At 52.1% G+C, this 13,786-nt stretch overlaps 5 protein-coding genes across 5 annotated transcripts; 3 read left to right on the top strand and 2 right to left on the bottom strand.

The window, feature by feature from the left end:
* Positions 1 to 286: 286 nt before the first annotated feature.
* NECHADRAFT_69868 (uncharacterized protein) lies at positions 287 to 3,633 on the top strand (the record flags this gene model as incomplete). The annotated part of the gene is made up of 3 exons (XM_003042209.1): positions 287 to 388; positions 444 to 995; positions 1,046 to 3,633. The coding sequence occupies 3 exons, from the start codon at positions 287 to 289 to the stop codon at positions 3,443 to 3,445; spliced, it is 3,054 nt and encodes a 1,017-aa protein (XP_003042255.1). The 3' UTR covers positions 3,446 to 3,633.
* Positions 3,634 to 3,806: 173 nt separating this feature from the next.
* On the bottom strand, positions 3,807 to 5,295 carry NECHADRAFT_81239 (uncharacterized protein; the record flags this gene model as incomplete). Its single annotated transcript, XM_003042133.1, has 2 exons — positions 3,807 to 5,202; positions 5,249 to 5,295. 2 exons carry the CDS (start codon positions 5,293 to 5,295, stop codon positions 3,807 to 3,809), a joined length of 1,443 nt encoding a protein of 480 aa, XP_003042179.1.
* A 910-nt stretch (positions 5,296 to 6,205) lies between these two features.
* On the top strand, positions 6,206 to 9,634 carry NECHADRAFT_42590 (uncharacterized protein; the record flags this gene model as incomplete). Its single annotated transcript, XM_003042208.1, has 1 exon — positions 6,206 to 9,634. The coding sequence occupies one exon, from the start codon at positions 6,206 to 6,208 to the stop codon at positions 9,632 to 9,634; it is 3,429 nt and encodes a 1,142-aa protein (XP_003042254.1).
* Positions 9,635 to 9,869: 235 nt separating this feature from the next.
* On the bottom strand, positions 9,870 to 10,637 carry NECHADRAFT_42501 (uncharacterized protein; the record flags this gene model as incomplete). Its single annotated transcript, XM_003042132.1, has 2 exons — positions 9,870 to 10,534; positions 10,586 to 10,637. The coding sequence occupies 2 exons, from the start codon at positions 10,635 to 10,637 to the stop codon at positions 9,870 to 9,872; spliced, it is 717 nt and encodes a 238-aa protein (XP_003042178.1).
* Positions 10,638 to 12,080: 1,443 nt separating this feature from the next.
* NECHADRAFT_102694 (uncharacterized protein) lies at positions 12,081 to 13,136 on the top strand. The gene is made up of 2 exons (XM_003042207.1): positions 12,081 to 12,317; positions 12,371 to 13,136. The coding sequence occupies exons 1-2, from the start codon at positions 12,291 to 12,293 to the stop codon at positions 12,827 to 12,829; spliced, it is 486 nt and encodes a 161-aa protein (XP_003042253.1). The 5' UTR covers positions 12,081 to 12,290; the 3' UTR covers positions 12,830 to 13,136.
* Positions 13,137 to 13,786: the final 650 nt, after the last annotated feature.

Here is a 13,786-nt window from a genome sequence, read left to right as displayed (position 1 = left end):
GCGACGTCTTTTTTCCTCTCGCTCATAGACGACGTGCTTCCTCGGCTTTTTGATCTTTCTCCGACCCCCTTCGACCTAGCGAATACGAGAAATACCCCCCGGCGGTTTGCGCAAATCAATTCGATAATCCTGTTACGTGGCCAACGACTCCAAGGACAAGTCGAAATCCTCGACAACAATTGAGAGAGCTCTGGACGTGGCCGCGCGAGAAGAGGCTTCTGCAAGCCCACACTTCTTTTGAGTCAAGCCTCGACGTCTTCGCCCGTTGGCGAAGTACTCGCCCATGATGGACGCAGGCAATGTCCGTCTGTTTAGTCGCCAAAATGGCGGAGGAAAGGATCCCGGCCAAGAGCTGCTTGAGCTGCTCAAGAACCCATACAACGATCAGGTAAGTCTCTTTTGCAGTTCCGAACGCGTGCCGGCTACTGACGCCTCCTGTGTAGCTTCAAGCAGCCTCGATGTACTCAGCGCTGGCGATTTCACTCCCCGTAACAATTTTCATCGCCTTTTGCTTCTCCCTACTCCGACCATATCACCAGGCCATCTACGCCCCCAAGATGAAGCACGCCGACGAGAAGCACGCACCGCCGCCTATAGGAAAGGCCCCGTGGTCGTGGATCACAACGCTGTGGAAGACCAAGGAGGAGCAGCTTGTGTACTTGATCGGCATGGACGCCACCATCTTCCTGCGCTTCGTCCGCATGTGCCGCAACATGTTTCTCACCCTGTGCGTCACCGGCGTCGGAATTCTGCTTCCCGTCCATGTGTCGCATTGGAAGAAAATCGGTGATGACAGTGGAAACACCTGGGTCTCCAAGATCACCCCCCTCCATGTCTGGGGCCAGGCGATCTGGGCGCAGGTTGTCATCGCCTGGGCATTCAACATCATTATCGCCATCTATCTCTGGTTTAACTATAGAAAGGTTCTCCAACTGAGGAGAAAGTACTTTGAGAGTGAGGAGTATCAGAAGAGTCTCCACTCCCGTACCCTAATGGTAAGGTCTATTGAGGTTGTTGATGGAATTTCTCACTTACATTAGCCCAGGTTTTTGATATTCCCAAAAAGGGCTGCTCTGACGAAGGTATCGCGAGAATCATTGACACGGTTGCGCCCAATTCGTCCTTTGCCCGAACAGCTGTTGCTCGAAACGTCAAGGAACTTCCTTCTCTCATCTCCCAGCACGACCACGCCGTTCGCAAGCTCGAGAGTATCCTGGCCAAATATCTCAAAGACCCCAACAATGTCCCCGTCGCTCGCCCCATGTGCCGACCATCCAAGAAGGATCGATCGTACGGAACGTACCCCAAGGGCCAGAAGGTTGATGCCATTGAGTACTACACTCAGCGTATTCGAGACCTCGAGGTTCAGATCAAGGAGGTCCGCGCCAGTGTCGACAAGCGAGGCTCGATGCCCTACGGTTTTGCCAGTTACTCGGATATTGCAGAAGCCCATAGCATTGCCTATTCTTGCCGCAAGAAGAAGCCTGTTGGCGCTACTGTCAGACTTGCGCCTCGACCTAACGACATCATCTGGGAAAATATGCCGTTGTATAGTGCTACACGAAGCCGAAGACGATGGATCAACAACTTCTGGATTACTCTTCTGACCTTCTTCTGGGTCATTCCTAACCTCGGCATTGCCATCTTTTTGGTCAACCTGCAAAACCTGGGATCTGTCTGGCCAGCCTTTAACAAGACACTGACTGAGAACCCCAAGAGCTGGGGTATTGTGCAGGGTATTGCTTCGCCGGCTCTCATGTCCCTCACCTACTTGATTCTCCCCATCATCTTCCGTCGACTCTCCATCAAGGCCGGTGACCAGACCAAGACGGGCCGAGAGAGACACGTCCTTGCCAAGCTCTACTTCTTCTTTGTCTTCAACAACCTCATCATCTTCTCCGTCTTCAGCGTCATCTGGACTTTTGTGTCTGGCGTCGTCCGAGACACAACAAGCCCGGGGGCGACCGACATTTGGGAGATCATTGTCAAGAACGATATTGGCAGTTTGCTATTCGGTGCGCTGTGCACCAACAGCCCCTTTTGGGTGACTTACTTGCTTCAGCGTCAGCTCGGTGCAGCCATCGATCTCGCTCAGCTTTGGCCTTTGGTTCAGGCCTTTTTCCTCAAGAAGTTGGGCAGTCCGACCCCGAGAGAGCTGATCGACCTCACGGCCCCTCCTCCTTTCGAGTACGCCAGTTACTACAACTACTTCCTTTTCTACGCCACTGTCACCATGTGCTTTGCTGGTATTCAGCCTCTGGTACTCCCAGCCACCGCCATGTACTTTGTGATTGATTCCTGGCTGAAGAAGTACCTGCTTCTGTACCGCTTCGTTACCAAGACCGAGTCTGGCGGCATGTTCTGGCGTGTCATTTTCAACCGCTTCATCTTCGCGACGATGCTCTCGAACCTGGTCGTCATGCTTACTTGCTGGGTCCGTGGCGATGGAAATCACCTCCATTTCTACTGCATTGTACCGCTGCCGTTCCTCATGCTCTTTTTCAAGATCTACTGTAACCGGGCTTTTGACAACAAGATTCGATACTACACCACTCAAGATGTGGCCAAGAATACCGAGAACGGAATGAACCCCAAGGAGTCCCGCGTACGCAGCGAGCGATTGGCAAACCGATTCGGCAACCCTGCGCTGTACAAGCCCCTCATCACCCCCATGGTCCATGCCAAGGCGCAGAACCTCTTGCCTGGAATCTACAAGGGTCGACTGACAGACGGCCGAGAGGTGAACCAAGGCGACATGATGAGTGTCAGTGGCTACTCGGACATGTACGCCCTCGACCCCATGCAAGGTGGAAAGCCAGGCAAGACGGCCAACAGCATCCCTGGCTTCGAGTACGTTTCGGATGGTCAGATGGACTTTGAATTCTACAAAAACCGAGCCGAGTTTGCTGAGGACCACGGTGGCGGTGAGATCTACGGTCGCCCTGGAGAAATCATGCGTCCTGAGACTCCTGGATCCTGGGATGGAAGCGACACGACGTCGCGACCTGGCACGCCCGTTGGTCGCTCCGCTTCTCCCTTTAACCCTGGACAGCAGCGTTTGATGTCCATGTCCAGCACCAGCGATACGAGTTACTCGGCATACCGATCAGCTGCTCCTGCGTATGGTGGATTCACCCAGCAAGCAACTATGGGCTCAGATGTGCCCAGTCGTGGCCGCAGTCCCTTGTATTCGCAGAACAATGGCAGCTCCTCCGGGCTTGGACTAATCCAAAACGCCCAGGCTCCTCCTGTGAGTGGTCTCACACCAGGAGGTCGTATGACGCCTTCAGTCTCTCCTGGCCCTTCAGTAGGCGCCATGGGCGGCGGACCTCGTGGTTACAGCGGCCTCGCACAGAACGAGGAGATGGATGCGGGCGATCCTTCGCAGTACGACTACTTCCGTGGCGGTAGCCGGTCAAGACGGACCCCCGGAGAAGGCTGGTAGAACCGCCTCAGAAAAGGGCTTTTCTTTGCATGATAATTTGCGCGGCGTTTGGATAGATTGGGATGGATCTGCAGTTGCTGTGAAAGAGGCGGATTGTGTTGAATGCGAGACGACTCACTCGTAGACCTTTGGAAACGTACGAGAAGAGAAGCAGACCATATTTGCAAATACAGCTTTTAATGCACATCATTCTGTTCAGAAGCCTCTTTGGCCGTGGCTCTTGGAGATGCGTCAACTGTATGCGTGTATCAATTTGGGCCTCCATCTTCAAGCGGTGATACGCGAAATAGCTAGTCTATCCTCTATTTTTCTTTTATATCATGACCCATAGCTCTTGTAATCCTTATATCATAGCAAAAACTTAGTCCTTAGCAAACCTCCCCGTCTCGTGCAATCTCGTGGCAAACTCCTTGAGATCCTCGGCCAAACCTGCCATAATGACCTCTTCCACAACATCCTCATTCCACGATATCCCCAGCGTCAGGGCGCCGTTAGGAACACTAGCCACGCTGATGCTCATTGGACCGCCGGCGACCATAATACCATTGGTGAAAAGAACACGCGAGATGCTCCTCTTGCCTTCCTCAGGGGTAGGAATACTCAAACATCCAATGTTGCTAAGCTCCCACGAGTCATCCCGCTCCTTCCCGTCCTTCTTGCGCCAGTGAGATGCCCAGTCTGAGATGTAGGGGAGTAGGCTGGAGTCATCATCGGCGGGAAGTGTTGCGGCTCTTTCCTTGATTTGGGTCTTGAGCTCACGGGCGTGGTGCCAGATAAGAGCATCTAGATCTGCCTTGGGACTGCGAAGGGCTGAGACGTCGGATGAAGCGAATTGGTGTGTCATGGTTGTGATGAGCACGCGGTAGGTGTCTTTAAGGGCGGGGTTTGCAGTGGAAGACATGTACGGCCGCATGTTGATGGGCGTAGAAGATGCGAATGCTGGAGCATCTGGGATGCGGGTTGCAAGAGAGGCGAAGATAAGGGCGTGTAGTAGACCTGTGATGGATGTTCCATGAGATCGGGCTCCGGCAAGGAGGCTCGCCACTACTGGAGCTGAGATGTCGACTGCATGAACACGGGCTTTGTGTGGGTGGGCAAAATCGATGGGCTTCCCGGCCCAGATAGCAGGTTTGGCAGATTTGAGAAATGAAGGGCCAAGTTCGTTCCATAGTGTAGCGGCCCAGAAGGACATGCTATTCGTGTAGGCGAGGATGGCGTCTTGGGGCTCTGGCAAGGAAGGGGGTTCAGGGAATGAGAGGACTGTTTCAGCCTTGGAGGATGACTTAGGGGAAAGAGCATTGACCTCGGCCAGGAGATGCTCATGGAATTGCTTGGAGCTAGTCCCATCCATCAAGGAGTGATGGAAGGAGAAAATGACATCCTCGAAAGAAGGGTTTGAGCCTGGTCTGAGGACGATGATGCGCCAGGGAGGACGAGATTCAACGTTGCTCCATAGTTGATCGTGACACCAGGCTTGGACATCTTCAAGAGTCTTGTCATAATTATCTTCATCAGGGATTTCTCGAAACTCGACATGCTCATTGAGGTTAATCTCGCGGATGTGGGTGAAGTGAGCGTTGTTGGTGTCTTCGTCCGTAATGCCCACTCTGAGCATGGGATGCGTAGTAATAATGTTTGAAAGAGCCGCCAGAATAGCTGTGTTTGAAGGGGTAGAGTTTTGAGGTAGAGTGTATCTTCCGGTGACTGCCACACAGCGGTATAGGCCAAGGGGGTGACGTGAAGATGAGTAGATCTCACTGAGGAGACGTTAGCAGTTGTAATTGACTGGGAGGTTGTACATACATAGGGCCTAGAGGCCTAATGGCGTTGGGTAGAGAGTCGACAGTCATTGTGAATAGATTGGAATTGAATTGACTCAATTCGATGTGACTCAATGGCTCCTTGCTGTTGAGTGAAGTTGATCTTGTTGTCTATGAGCACTAGTGCTGGTGTCTAGGTACCTGAGCCAGCTAGCTGAATTCACATATACGTTAAATAAGAACAAGGTGAAGACAATTCTCGAGTTATGTTAAAAGAAAAGAAGAAAGTCTAAAGTAATTGGAAAAATTGGCTTAAATACTTGGCTATCCACTGCTTTCCTTTGGTGGCATAGTCGTTCTGCACGTCTTGGATGTATATGAGTCAGTGAGTGACTAGGTATAAACGATGGGGCCTTGATAGTAGCAGCATGGGACGGACGATAACAGAGACTTGACAAAATAATCCGGACTATGATCTTTACGGATCAAATCAATGATTCCTTGAAAATGCATTTATACATGCAAATCTACGTGATCAATTGCTGCAGCCAAACTGCGGCGGTCGAGTCGGGGCCGGATGATTGGTTCTGCCGATGCCACCGTAACCGGAAAAGAAGGCACCATGGAAGGAAGCAGCCAGGTAGCTAAAGTTGACAGTCGCGGGCGCCAAGACGGCCCCCATCAGGCCAAGGTCCGGCCGCTTCCATTCAACGCGTCGAGTTGAATCCACGACCCGACCCGACCCAGACAAAAACACCTGGTCACAATTTTGCGACTCTGTTTATTGTTGTTTATTTTTCCCTCCTTGCTGCATTGAGAACTTTCTGATACCCCAATCTGTCCACGACATTACCTGTACGACCTTTTTTTTACTTGGCAGCATCTTTTATTCGACCCGGCGCAACTCAACACTGCTGTCGCGATGCTATGAAACGCGCTCTCGACCATGTACTATCGATCACACTCTAACCACCAATAATACCGCTTGGAATACTCGCCCATGGATCGCGACAGGAGCTCGTTTGGTGACCGGTCATTCGGGAGGCCGAGCCAGCTTGTGGTGAAGGAGTCTGGGAGGAAGCCTCTGTTTGGAGCACCTGCTTCGGACAGGAACAAAGAGAATGATGCGAGTCGCGCGCGGACAAACATCCCGACACTGCGCTCGAGCGTTTCCGTCAACGGACTATCACGATCGACGAGCGCCGAGGCCGAAAGGAGAGGGAGCTTCGGATCCCCTCGCGAGACGAGGATGCTGAAGCCTGGGTTTAGCGGTTCTGCTCGGAAGCGCTTGTCCATGAACGAAGCTTTTACTCTGGCTGCTCAAGAGAAGGACGATGATACTGAGGATCATATTATGGATGCGTCGCCTAGTCCTGCCCCGCGGGTCTGGCGCGAGCGACGGGAAGGGGACGAGAACCGGATGAGGAAGCTATTAGGACAAGACCACCTGGATACGAAAGCGCCGAGCCGACCTTTTTCGCGACAATCGTTAGCCTCGTCGACAATACCTGACAAGAAGCCGTCGCCCGAAAAAAGCGAATCGCCGCGACGGAGGTCTTTATATGCAACGTCTAGGATAGGGCTTGGGCCTAGGTCGCCGGCCCCAGAGACTGCAACTACAACGAGTGATGGTGTCAAGGAGGATCGGCCGGCGAGTTCACTTAGTGGGTTGCGCCCACCTTCCAACTGGGGGCTACGACATATGCCTTCGAAAGACGATCTTACGAATCAGGGTCGAATTCCAGCGCTGGTCCCTGGGATTGAGGATCCATTGCCTTCAATTGAGGGTGGGGGAGAGTCACAGCCTGCCCCTGAGCCTTCACCTGCAAAGAGTTTTGCTTGGGACGTTGATGAGGATTTCACGGCTGGAGATTTACAGGTTTCTGATAGTCCGAGAATTCGAATGGGTGCCCGGCCGTTTGCGAATCGGATCCATTTCGATGAGGGCAGTGAAGTTGATATCAACTCACGGACGAGAGTGGCACCGCCTGGATCGCGCAACACGAAACTGGATGAGATCCGGACGAGAGAGGTCAAGACTGGGAGCGATATTCCCCTTGAACTGCCCCGGCCACACAATACCAAGCTGGATGAGATTAGAGACCGTGAGGAAAGGGTCGAACACCAAATACCCATACCAGATCGCCACGCGGCGAGACCGAGGAACACCAAACTGGACGACATACGACAACGTGAAATCAATGGAATTCCCAGGAGGTCTTTTGCTTCCATCAGGTTAGGGGAGATCCGGGAGCAAAATTCCATGATACGTTCGCTGTCACCAGAAGAAAATCGACCACAGACGAGCGGTGGGATAGTACCAGAGAAGAAACCATCGCCTGAACCTGCGAAAAGGGAACTACCTCGACCAAAGTCTGCATTTGAGATTGCGGGCGAGCAAATACCTGATACCCCCGTGACGGTCTACAAGTCACGACGAGCCAGCATAGAAACACACGAGAAGGATGGGAATGAATCAAATGACGTTCAAGACGTTGTACGACCCAGCTTGTCACACAGACGCACGGATTCACGAGATCTATTGCGACAGCTGGCCAGGGCTACAAGCTTAAGCCCTGCTCCAGAGGCGGAGCCTCGACGGCTGGCCGACAGTGACAAGCCGGTATCTCAACCGTTGGACCCAAAGCCTGACCCCAAACCTGACACTGCATCGGCGATTCCGTTACCTTCCGCTAACAATGGACTGCGGCATCGTTTCCATCGACCAAATCGCGATCCCGATAGCAAACCTACAGTTGGATTTGCTGGTCTAAGCCGAAATCGTTCAACGGATTCTGTCAAGAGCAAGAAATCCATGAATTCGGAGGCGGATCCCACGGATCGGATCACGGCTGAGGCCAACCTGTTTGCGCCGGCAGACAACCAGTCGGAGAAGGGCTCTATGAGGGCTCCTTCACCGGTGCCAGAGTCGGACGATGAGAAGGATGTCGAAGCAACACCCCGGGCTCCCAAGCCAGACCCCCTGACGATGCCAACACCAAGGGTTACGGGTGCATACGTGGAAACACCAGCGACGGCCAAGGTGGAGAAGATTGAGATTAAGGAGGACAAAGAAAAGGAGAAGCCATCGAAACGAGAAGAGCGACCACCACGACCAAGATCGACATCACTCCGGAATAAGAGAACGGAGCTTGTGGCTACGAGTGGTAGTGACAGGGACACGGCATCAGATCCCGGGACAGACGAGAAACCCCGAACCAGAACCTCGTCGACGGGCGTGAGAAGACGGCGCCCTCGTTCACTGTCACGGCGCAGAGCACCACTAAAAAACTCTGCAAGGCTACCATCCGTCAAAGACGACCTCAAAGAGCTTCAGCGCGTGCATCACATTGACGACTCCACTTTGGATGACCTCGAGGAGGTTCTTTTAGGCCGCAAAGCCCCGTCACAAGATCTTGAAGCTCTCCTTGACAACCTACCCCAGAATCCCTCCCTTGATGACGATTTCGACTTTGACTTGGAGCTTGATACAAAACTCAACACGAGGACCAACCAGATCGACCCGCAAAACGACAACTCTGACCTTGTCCGCCTCACGCGCATGAACAATACCCTCAAGAGCAGCCTCTACGGGATTCACACGGCGGCAAGGGGAATAGAGCGCCTCTCTGATCAGGTCAACAAGAACCGGGTAGACGAGGAGAAGGCGAACGAGGAGAAGAAGATCGAAGATAAGCCGGTCGAAGTCAAGGTCTCTGACGACGAGACAGCCAAGCTCGAACCGTTAAAAAGCGAGGAACTCAAGAAACCCGAGAAGGTTGAGAAACCCGCGAAAGCTGTTGAAAACATGGATCTCCTCCCCGACAAACACAGCGCCCCCGCTGTGTACACTACGCATCCCAGCACCGACACCGTCTCGTACATCCAGTTTCCCATCCCACGTCTCTACCGTCGCAAGCCTTTCCGTCTATCTTGGCTCGGACTCTTGGTCCTTGTGCTTTCGCTTTGGTACGCCGCCGAGTCGGCCATGTGCGCCATGTTCTGTCGCCCAACCCGCTGCGGCAAAACTCCTTGCGTGTGGTCCATCAACGACCCGACTTTTGGCACCGCGATCCCCGTCAAGCTGGATCAGTGGACTACTGGCGGTCGTGGTCGCGTGATGGTCGAGCAACTGGGTGAAGAGCTACAGGACTGGATCGCCGACGCGATGGATGCGTTGCGCGATCGAGATATCACCAAGGTCGACATCAGTGGGCTCTCGTTTGAGCAGAAGCGCCAACACCGTCGACGCCTACGCAAGAAGGGCCTCGTTCAACGTCGTGTACACTCACCAGAGCAACAGGCCAAATTTGATGCGTGGCACCAGGCGAGAGTTCAAAGAGAGCGACAAGAGGAAGCCAGGGAGATGGGGTATGACATTGGAGGCGATGATGATGAGACGATTGGAGGAGATGAAAGGGTTTGGTAGTTGTCACTGGCACAGTTGCTGATATAATGTGTCCCGTCATGGAAGCAAAAGGCAGTCTATGTTGCTTATGAAATGGATATCCCCAAGCGAGAGCGTTTGAACTTGGCACTCTTTGTAGTTATTTGCTCTGATTGATCATGGTGACATCTCTTCCAGTTGGTATCAACCTCTAAGTCCATGTAAAAAGGCCAATACAATTTTCCATCCCAACGCCATTACGCCTATTTGTTCCCATCTAATCATCGAAACCACCCCATTCTTCATCATCCTCCTCACGATCACTACCAGCCTCGGCCCATGGAAGTCTCTCGTCCTCGTAACTATCACCCGCGCGCTCTCTCACGGGCTTGACGGGACATCGCTTCAGAGCCTGCACCAGTTCTCCAACAGCCTTGACGAAACCCGCCGCGGCTTCATCCTTGAGGGCTTGCTCGCGCTCCAGCTCGTCAACCCAGATGTCAAGCGCGTGCAGTCTAATTCCCACAGGTGACTTTCTCAAATCTCCCTCAACGTCAAAGGGGTACTCGGCCAAAACACCGACAATGGCCTCGACGTCACCATCCTTCCATCCCCTCTCCCTCGCGAGTCTAACATGCGCAGCAAAAACCCTTCTCACGAGCAACAAAAACTTTTCCAGCCTCAACACATCGATATCGGTCCATCCAGCGCCAACCACGACCCAGAAACCGCGCAGCCAGGGGATGGCGCATGTAGGCTTTAGCGTGAAGAGGAGGTTGGCGAGGTCGGCTGCGAGTCGCTGCTGGGGAATGGGACGGTCCGTCATCCAGAGCGCGTAGAAGAGGCCTTTCCAGAGCTTTTGGGCGTCTGTGTCGGAGAGGGTGGTTCGGGAGGAGAGGAATGTTGAGAGGGATTCGAGAGATGCGGTACGAAGTTTGCGATCTGAAGAAGAGTTAGAGAATTGAAGGGGAGAATGGTGGTGGATTGACGAACCGCTTGAGGCGAGGTTGCGAATAAAGGGCATTTGGGATTCGTTGGCGGCCATTGTAGAGGCTAGAGCGTCGATGGCTCTTTAAAATGCGAGATTATGTATAGTCACGCGACGATTTCGGTACAGAGATTGTGTGGTGTTGATCAAGAGGTTGGTGGTGATGGTCAAGACTTGGTGTTGAAGAGCTCGAACAACTTTTTTTCGTCAAGGTCAAGGTGGGATGCAGGGGACCATGTGGGGGAGAGATGCTTTGACCGAACTCACCGAGGGTGGGGCCGAGGATGGTGGGTATAAGTTGAATGTCTTGGTTGAAGAACTTCATTTGATACAGACAGTAATTGAAAACGACTAGATTGAAGGATTACACTCAACATGAAATGAAATTTAAGTAGTATTTGCATTAATCTCGGTAATACTTGAGAGAAAAGTGGCTCAAGTCTCCAAGGGGCAAGGGGAACTTGATCAACAGCAGAGTTGGCCTCATTAGCGACGAAGCATCGATCTACAACAATGCTCAAAAGGCACAGCCTGTTGCCGAATTTACAAGAGCTGTTCAATATCTAGATTGCATCCGAGTATCAAAGGCGTCAAGCAAGCCTCCATCGCTTCAGCCCTCCGACGCAGCCCTCACAAGGTCCTTGAACCCGACTAAGTCGATCCACGCCTTGAGCCACGACAGAACAGCTCTCAGGTCACAAATAAATCACCCAAAACCACTCCCTCTATCGTGTGAAAATGGCGGCGTCGGTTGACAAGTCCAATGCTTTGCCAGGGCGCTTGGATGTACCAATGGGGGACGTAGTCAGAGGTTAAAGTCACACTTTGCAGAAGTCAACGGCATTTATAGCCAATATCCATTGAACGGCGAATGTAATAAACATGAAAGTCAGAACAATCATCACAGAGCAGAAGGGCTGCTACAAAGGCCGCCAGTCATGCATGGATGCTTGAGAAAACAAAATGGCTTGGTCAGTAGGTCAAAATGATGAGTCAGACTGGCGGCTTGCCATCTTAAAGTGGAAGGCCATGGGAGCAGCTGGATGCTTACAAGGGTGTTTGTCAATGGTTTGTCGATAGTCTACGAAGCGGAGCATCTTCACTTTGCTCGGCAGAAAGGGAACTCTAACAAACAAAGGGATGCCTCTTTTTAGATGGTTATATTCATATGCCAAACAACTACCTAATGCATCATGGTGGTTGGGTTACCATATGTTAGACAAGATGCATCATACATCCTTGTTCTTTGACCTAAATAGGCAGCTTGACAGCAACTTTCCCAACCAACAATGCCATATGCCATCAGCAGTTAATTCATTAGCAAACATCAATATCCAATGACACTTTAGTCACTTCCAGGCACCAACTCGTTTCAGCGCTTCCTTCTAGTGTCATAGCCGGCCCCACTGTTTACTCACCTTGTGCCTAACACACCTTTACCCCACCATCGTCATAACTTCCCTTCCTTCTCCAACTCTTCTTCTTCTCTTTCTCTTTCTTCTCAGCTGAATACACACATCTTCTTGACGAATACGAATCCAGCGCAGCGTAAGATACTGTCTTGACGATTTGATCACTACGAGACAAGTACAGTCGTTGAAAGAAGGAGAACGTTGCTGGCCTTCTTGAGCTCTTGATTTCTTTGCCCCGCCATCGGACGAGTCAACCCCGAAATCAACACCACAACTCTACAAGTCACCAACCGTCACAATGTCTTCCACCAAGCGCATCACAAAGGCAAACTCCCCTCATATCCTCTCTTACACCTTACCCACTAACACATCTCCCAGGAATTCGCCGAAATCTCCCAAGAACCCCCCGAGGGCTTCACCGTCTCCCTCCCCCCCAACGAGTCCATCCACACCTGGCACGTCACCCTCCAACCCCCTCCCTCGACGCCCTACCACCCAGGCCGCTTCGGCATCGTCCTCTCCCTTCCCACCGACTACCCCTTCAAGCCTCCCGTCGTCAAGTTCTGCACGCGCATCTACCACCCCAACGTGACAAACGACTCTCTCGGCAACATCTGCCTCGGCCTCCTCAAGCCCGACGCCTGGAAGCCCAGCACAAAGATCCGCGCCGTCCTCGAGGCCCTTGCCAATCTTCTCGAGGAACCTCAGCTTGATAGTCCCCTTGAGGAGCGTATTGCTCAGCAGTACCAGTCTGAGCGGGAGGCTTTTGACAAGACTGCCAAGCAGCACGTTGAGAGGTATGCCATGGGGGAGCCCGTGTTTCCACCTGTTGTGTGAGGTGTGAATCATAAACAAATCATGGGGATATCAAAAAAAGGGAGAGAAGGAAACTTGGCGTGTCATTTGGATAGCTCAATGTGTTGGGCTTTGGCCAGACATTGGGCATCATGGCTTACGAGACATGCCTGACAACTTGCGAAACAACGATTGAATGAAAATGAAGACAGCACAATCATGAATGGACGGATGAATTCATCAGGGACGCCTTTTCAGCTGGCTGTCTCGGCTTGTATTTATTTACTTGCACTCATGCACAACAAACAAACAAACAATAGCACAAGACAAGAAAGACATACATAATTAGAGACACGCACGCACTCGATCATTCACCGTGAAATATCTTCATTCCATTGGGGTATCAAAAAAGGGCCCCAAATTCTACTCCTCCCTAATAACCTCTATCCAGTCATATATGGCCCCCCTATCTATATCAATCAAAACAAACACCTCTTCGACGGGACTCTTGCCACTTGCTCCCGTTCCCCTTCCTGTGGGAGCTCTCCCTCACCTGCCGAGGTGCTCTGGTGTGGTATAGTGCTTTTTTGGTCTTCTCGCAATGCAGCCGTAAGCCATCGTCATTAAGTATAAAACAAGCTTCCTTTTTTTGGGGCCTTCCATTCCATCCCGTCCATTCCAAACCGCCCAACGCTGGTCCCTCCCCTCTTTTGTGAGACATAGTAAACACCCGAAAAGGGTATTGCGGGTAATAACAGAACATGCATGATGTGAATGAGAACAAGGTAGAATAGAAGCAAACATCAAGTGTGAAATGCAGACATTGTGCCGGCTAGGTTGAATCAAGAACGAAGCAAACAATGGATGCCATCCGTCCAACGCCATCCCATGATTAGATTCGGCGGCTCCGTCACCGTGTCTGGTGTGGGATGCAGGATGCCGAGGCGAATAGGTTGAAAAAGTCGTAGGAGAGATGAAGGAGTGTGAATGTGTGAGTAA

This window comes from Fusarium vanettenii (assembly GCF_000151355.1).
Source record: "Fusarium vanettenii 77-13-4 chromosome 6 genomic scaffold NECHAsca_37_chr6_2_0, whole genome shotgun sequence".
Lineage (NCBI taxonomy): Eukaryota > Fungi > Ascomycota > Sordariomycetes > Hypocreales > Nectriaceae > Fusarium > Fusarium vanettenii.
Note: the sequence above shows the minus strand (reverse complement) of the source record. Positions and strands in the feature narration are given on the sequence as shown.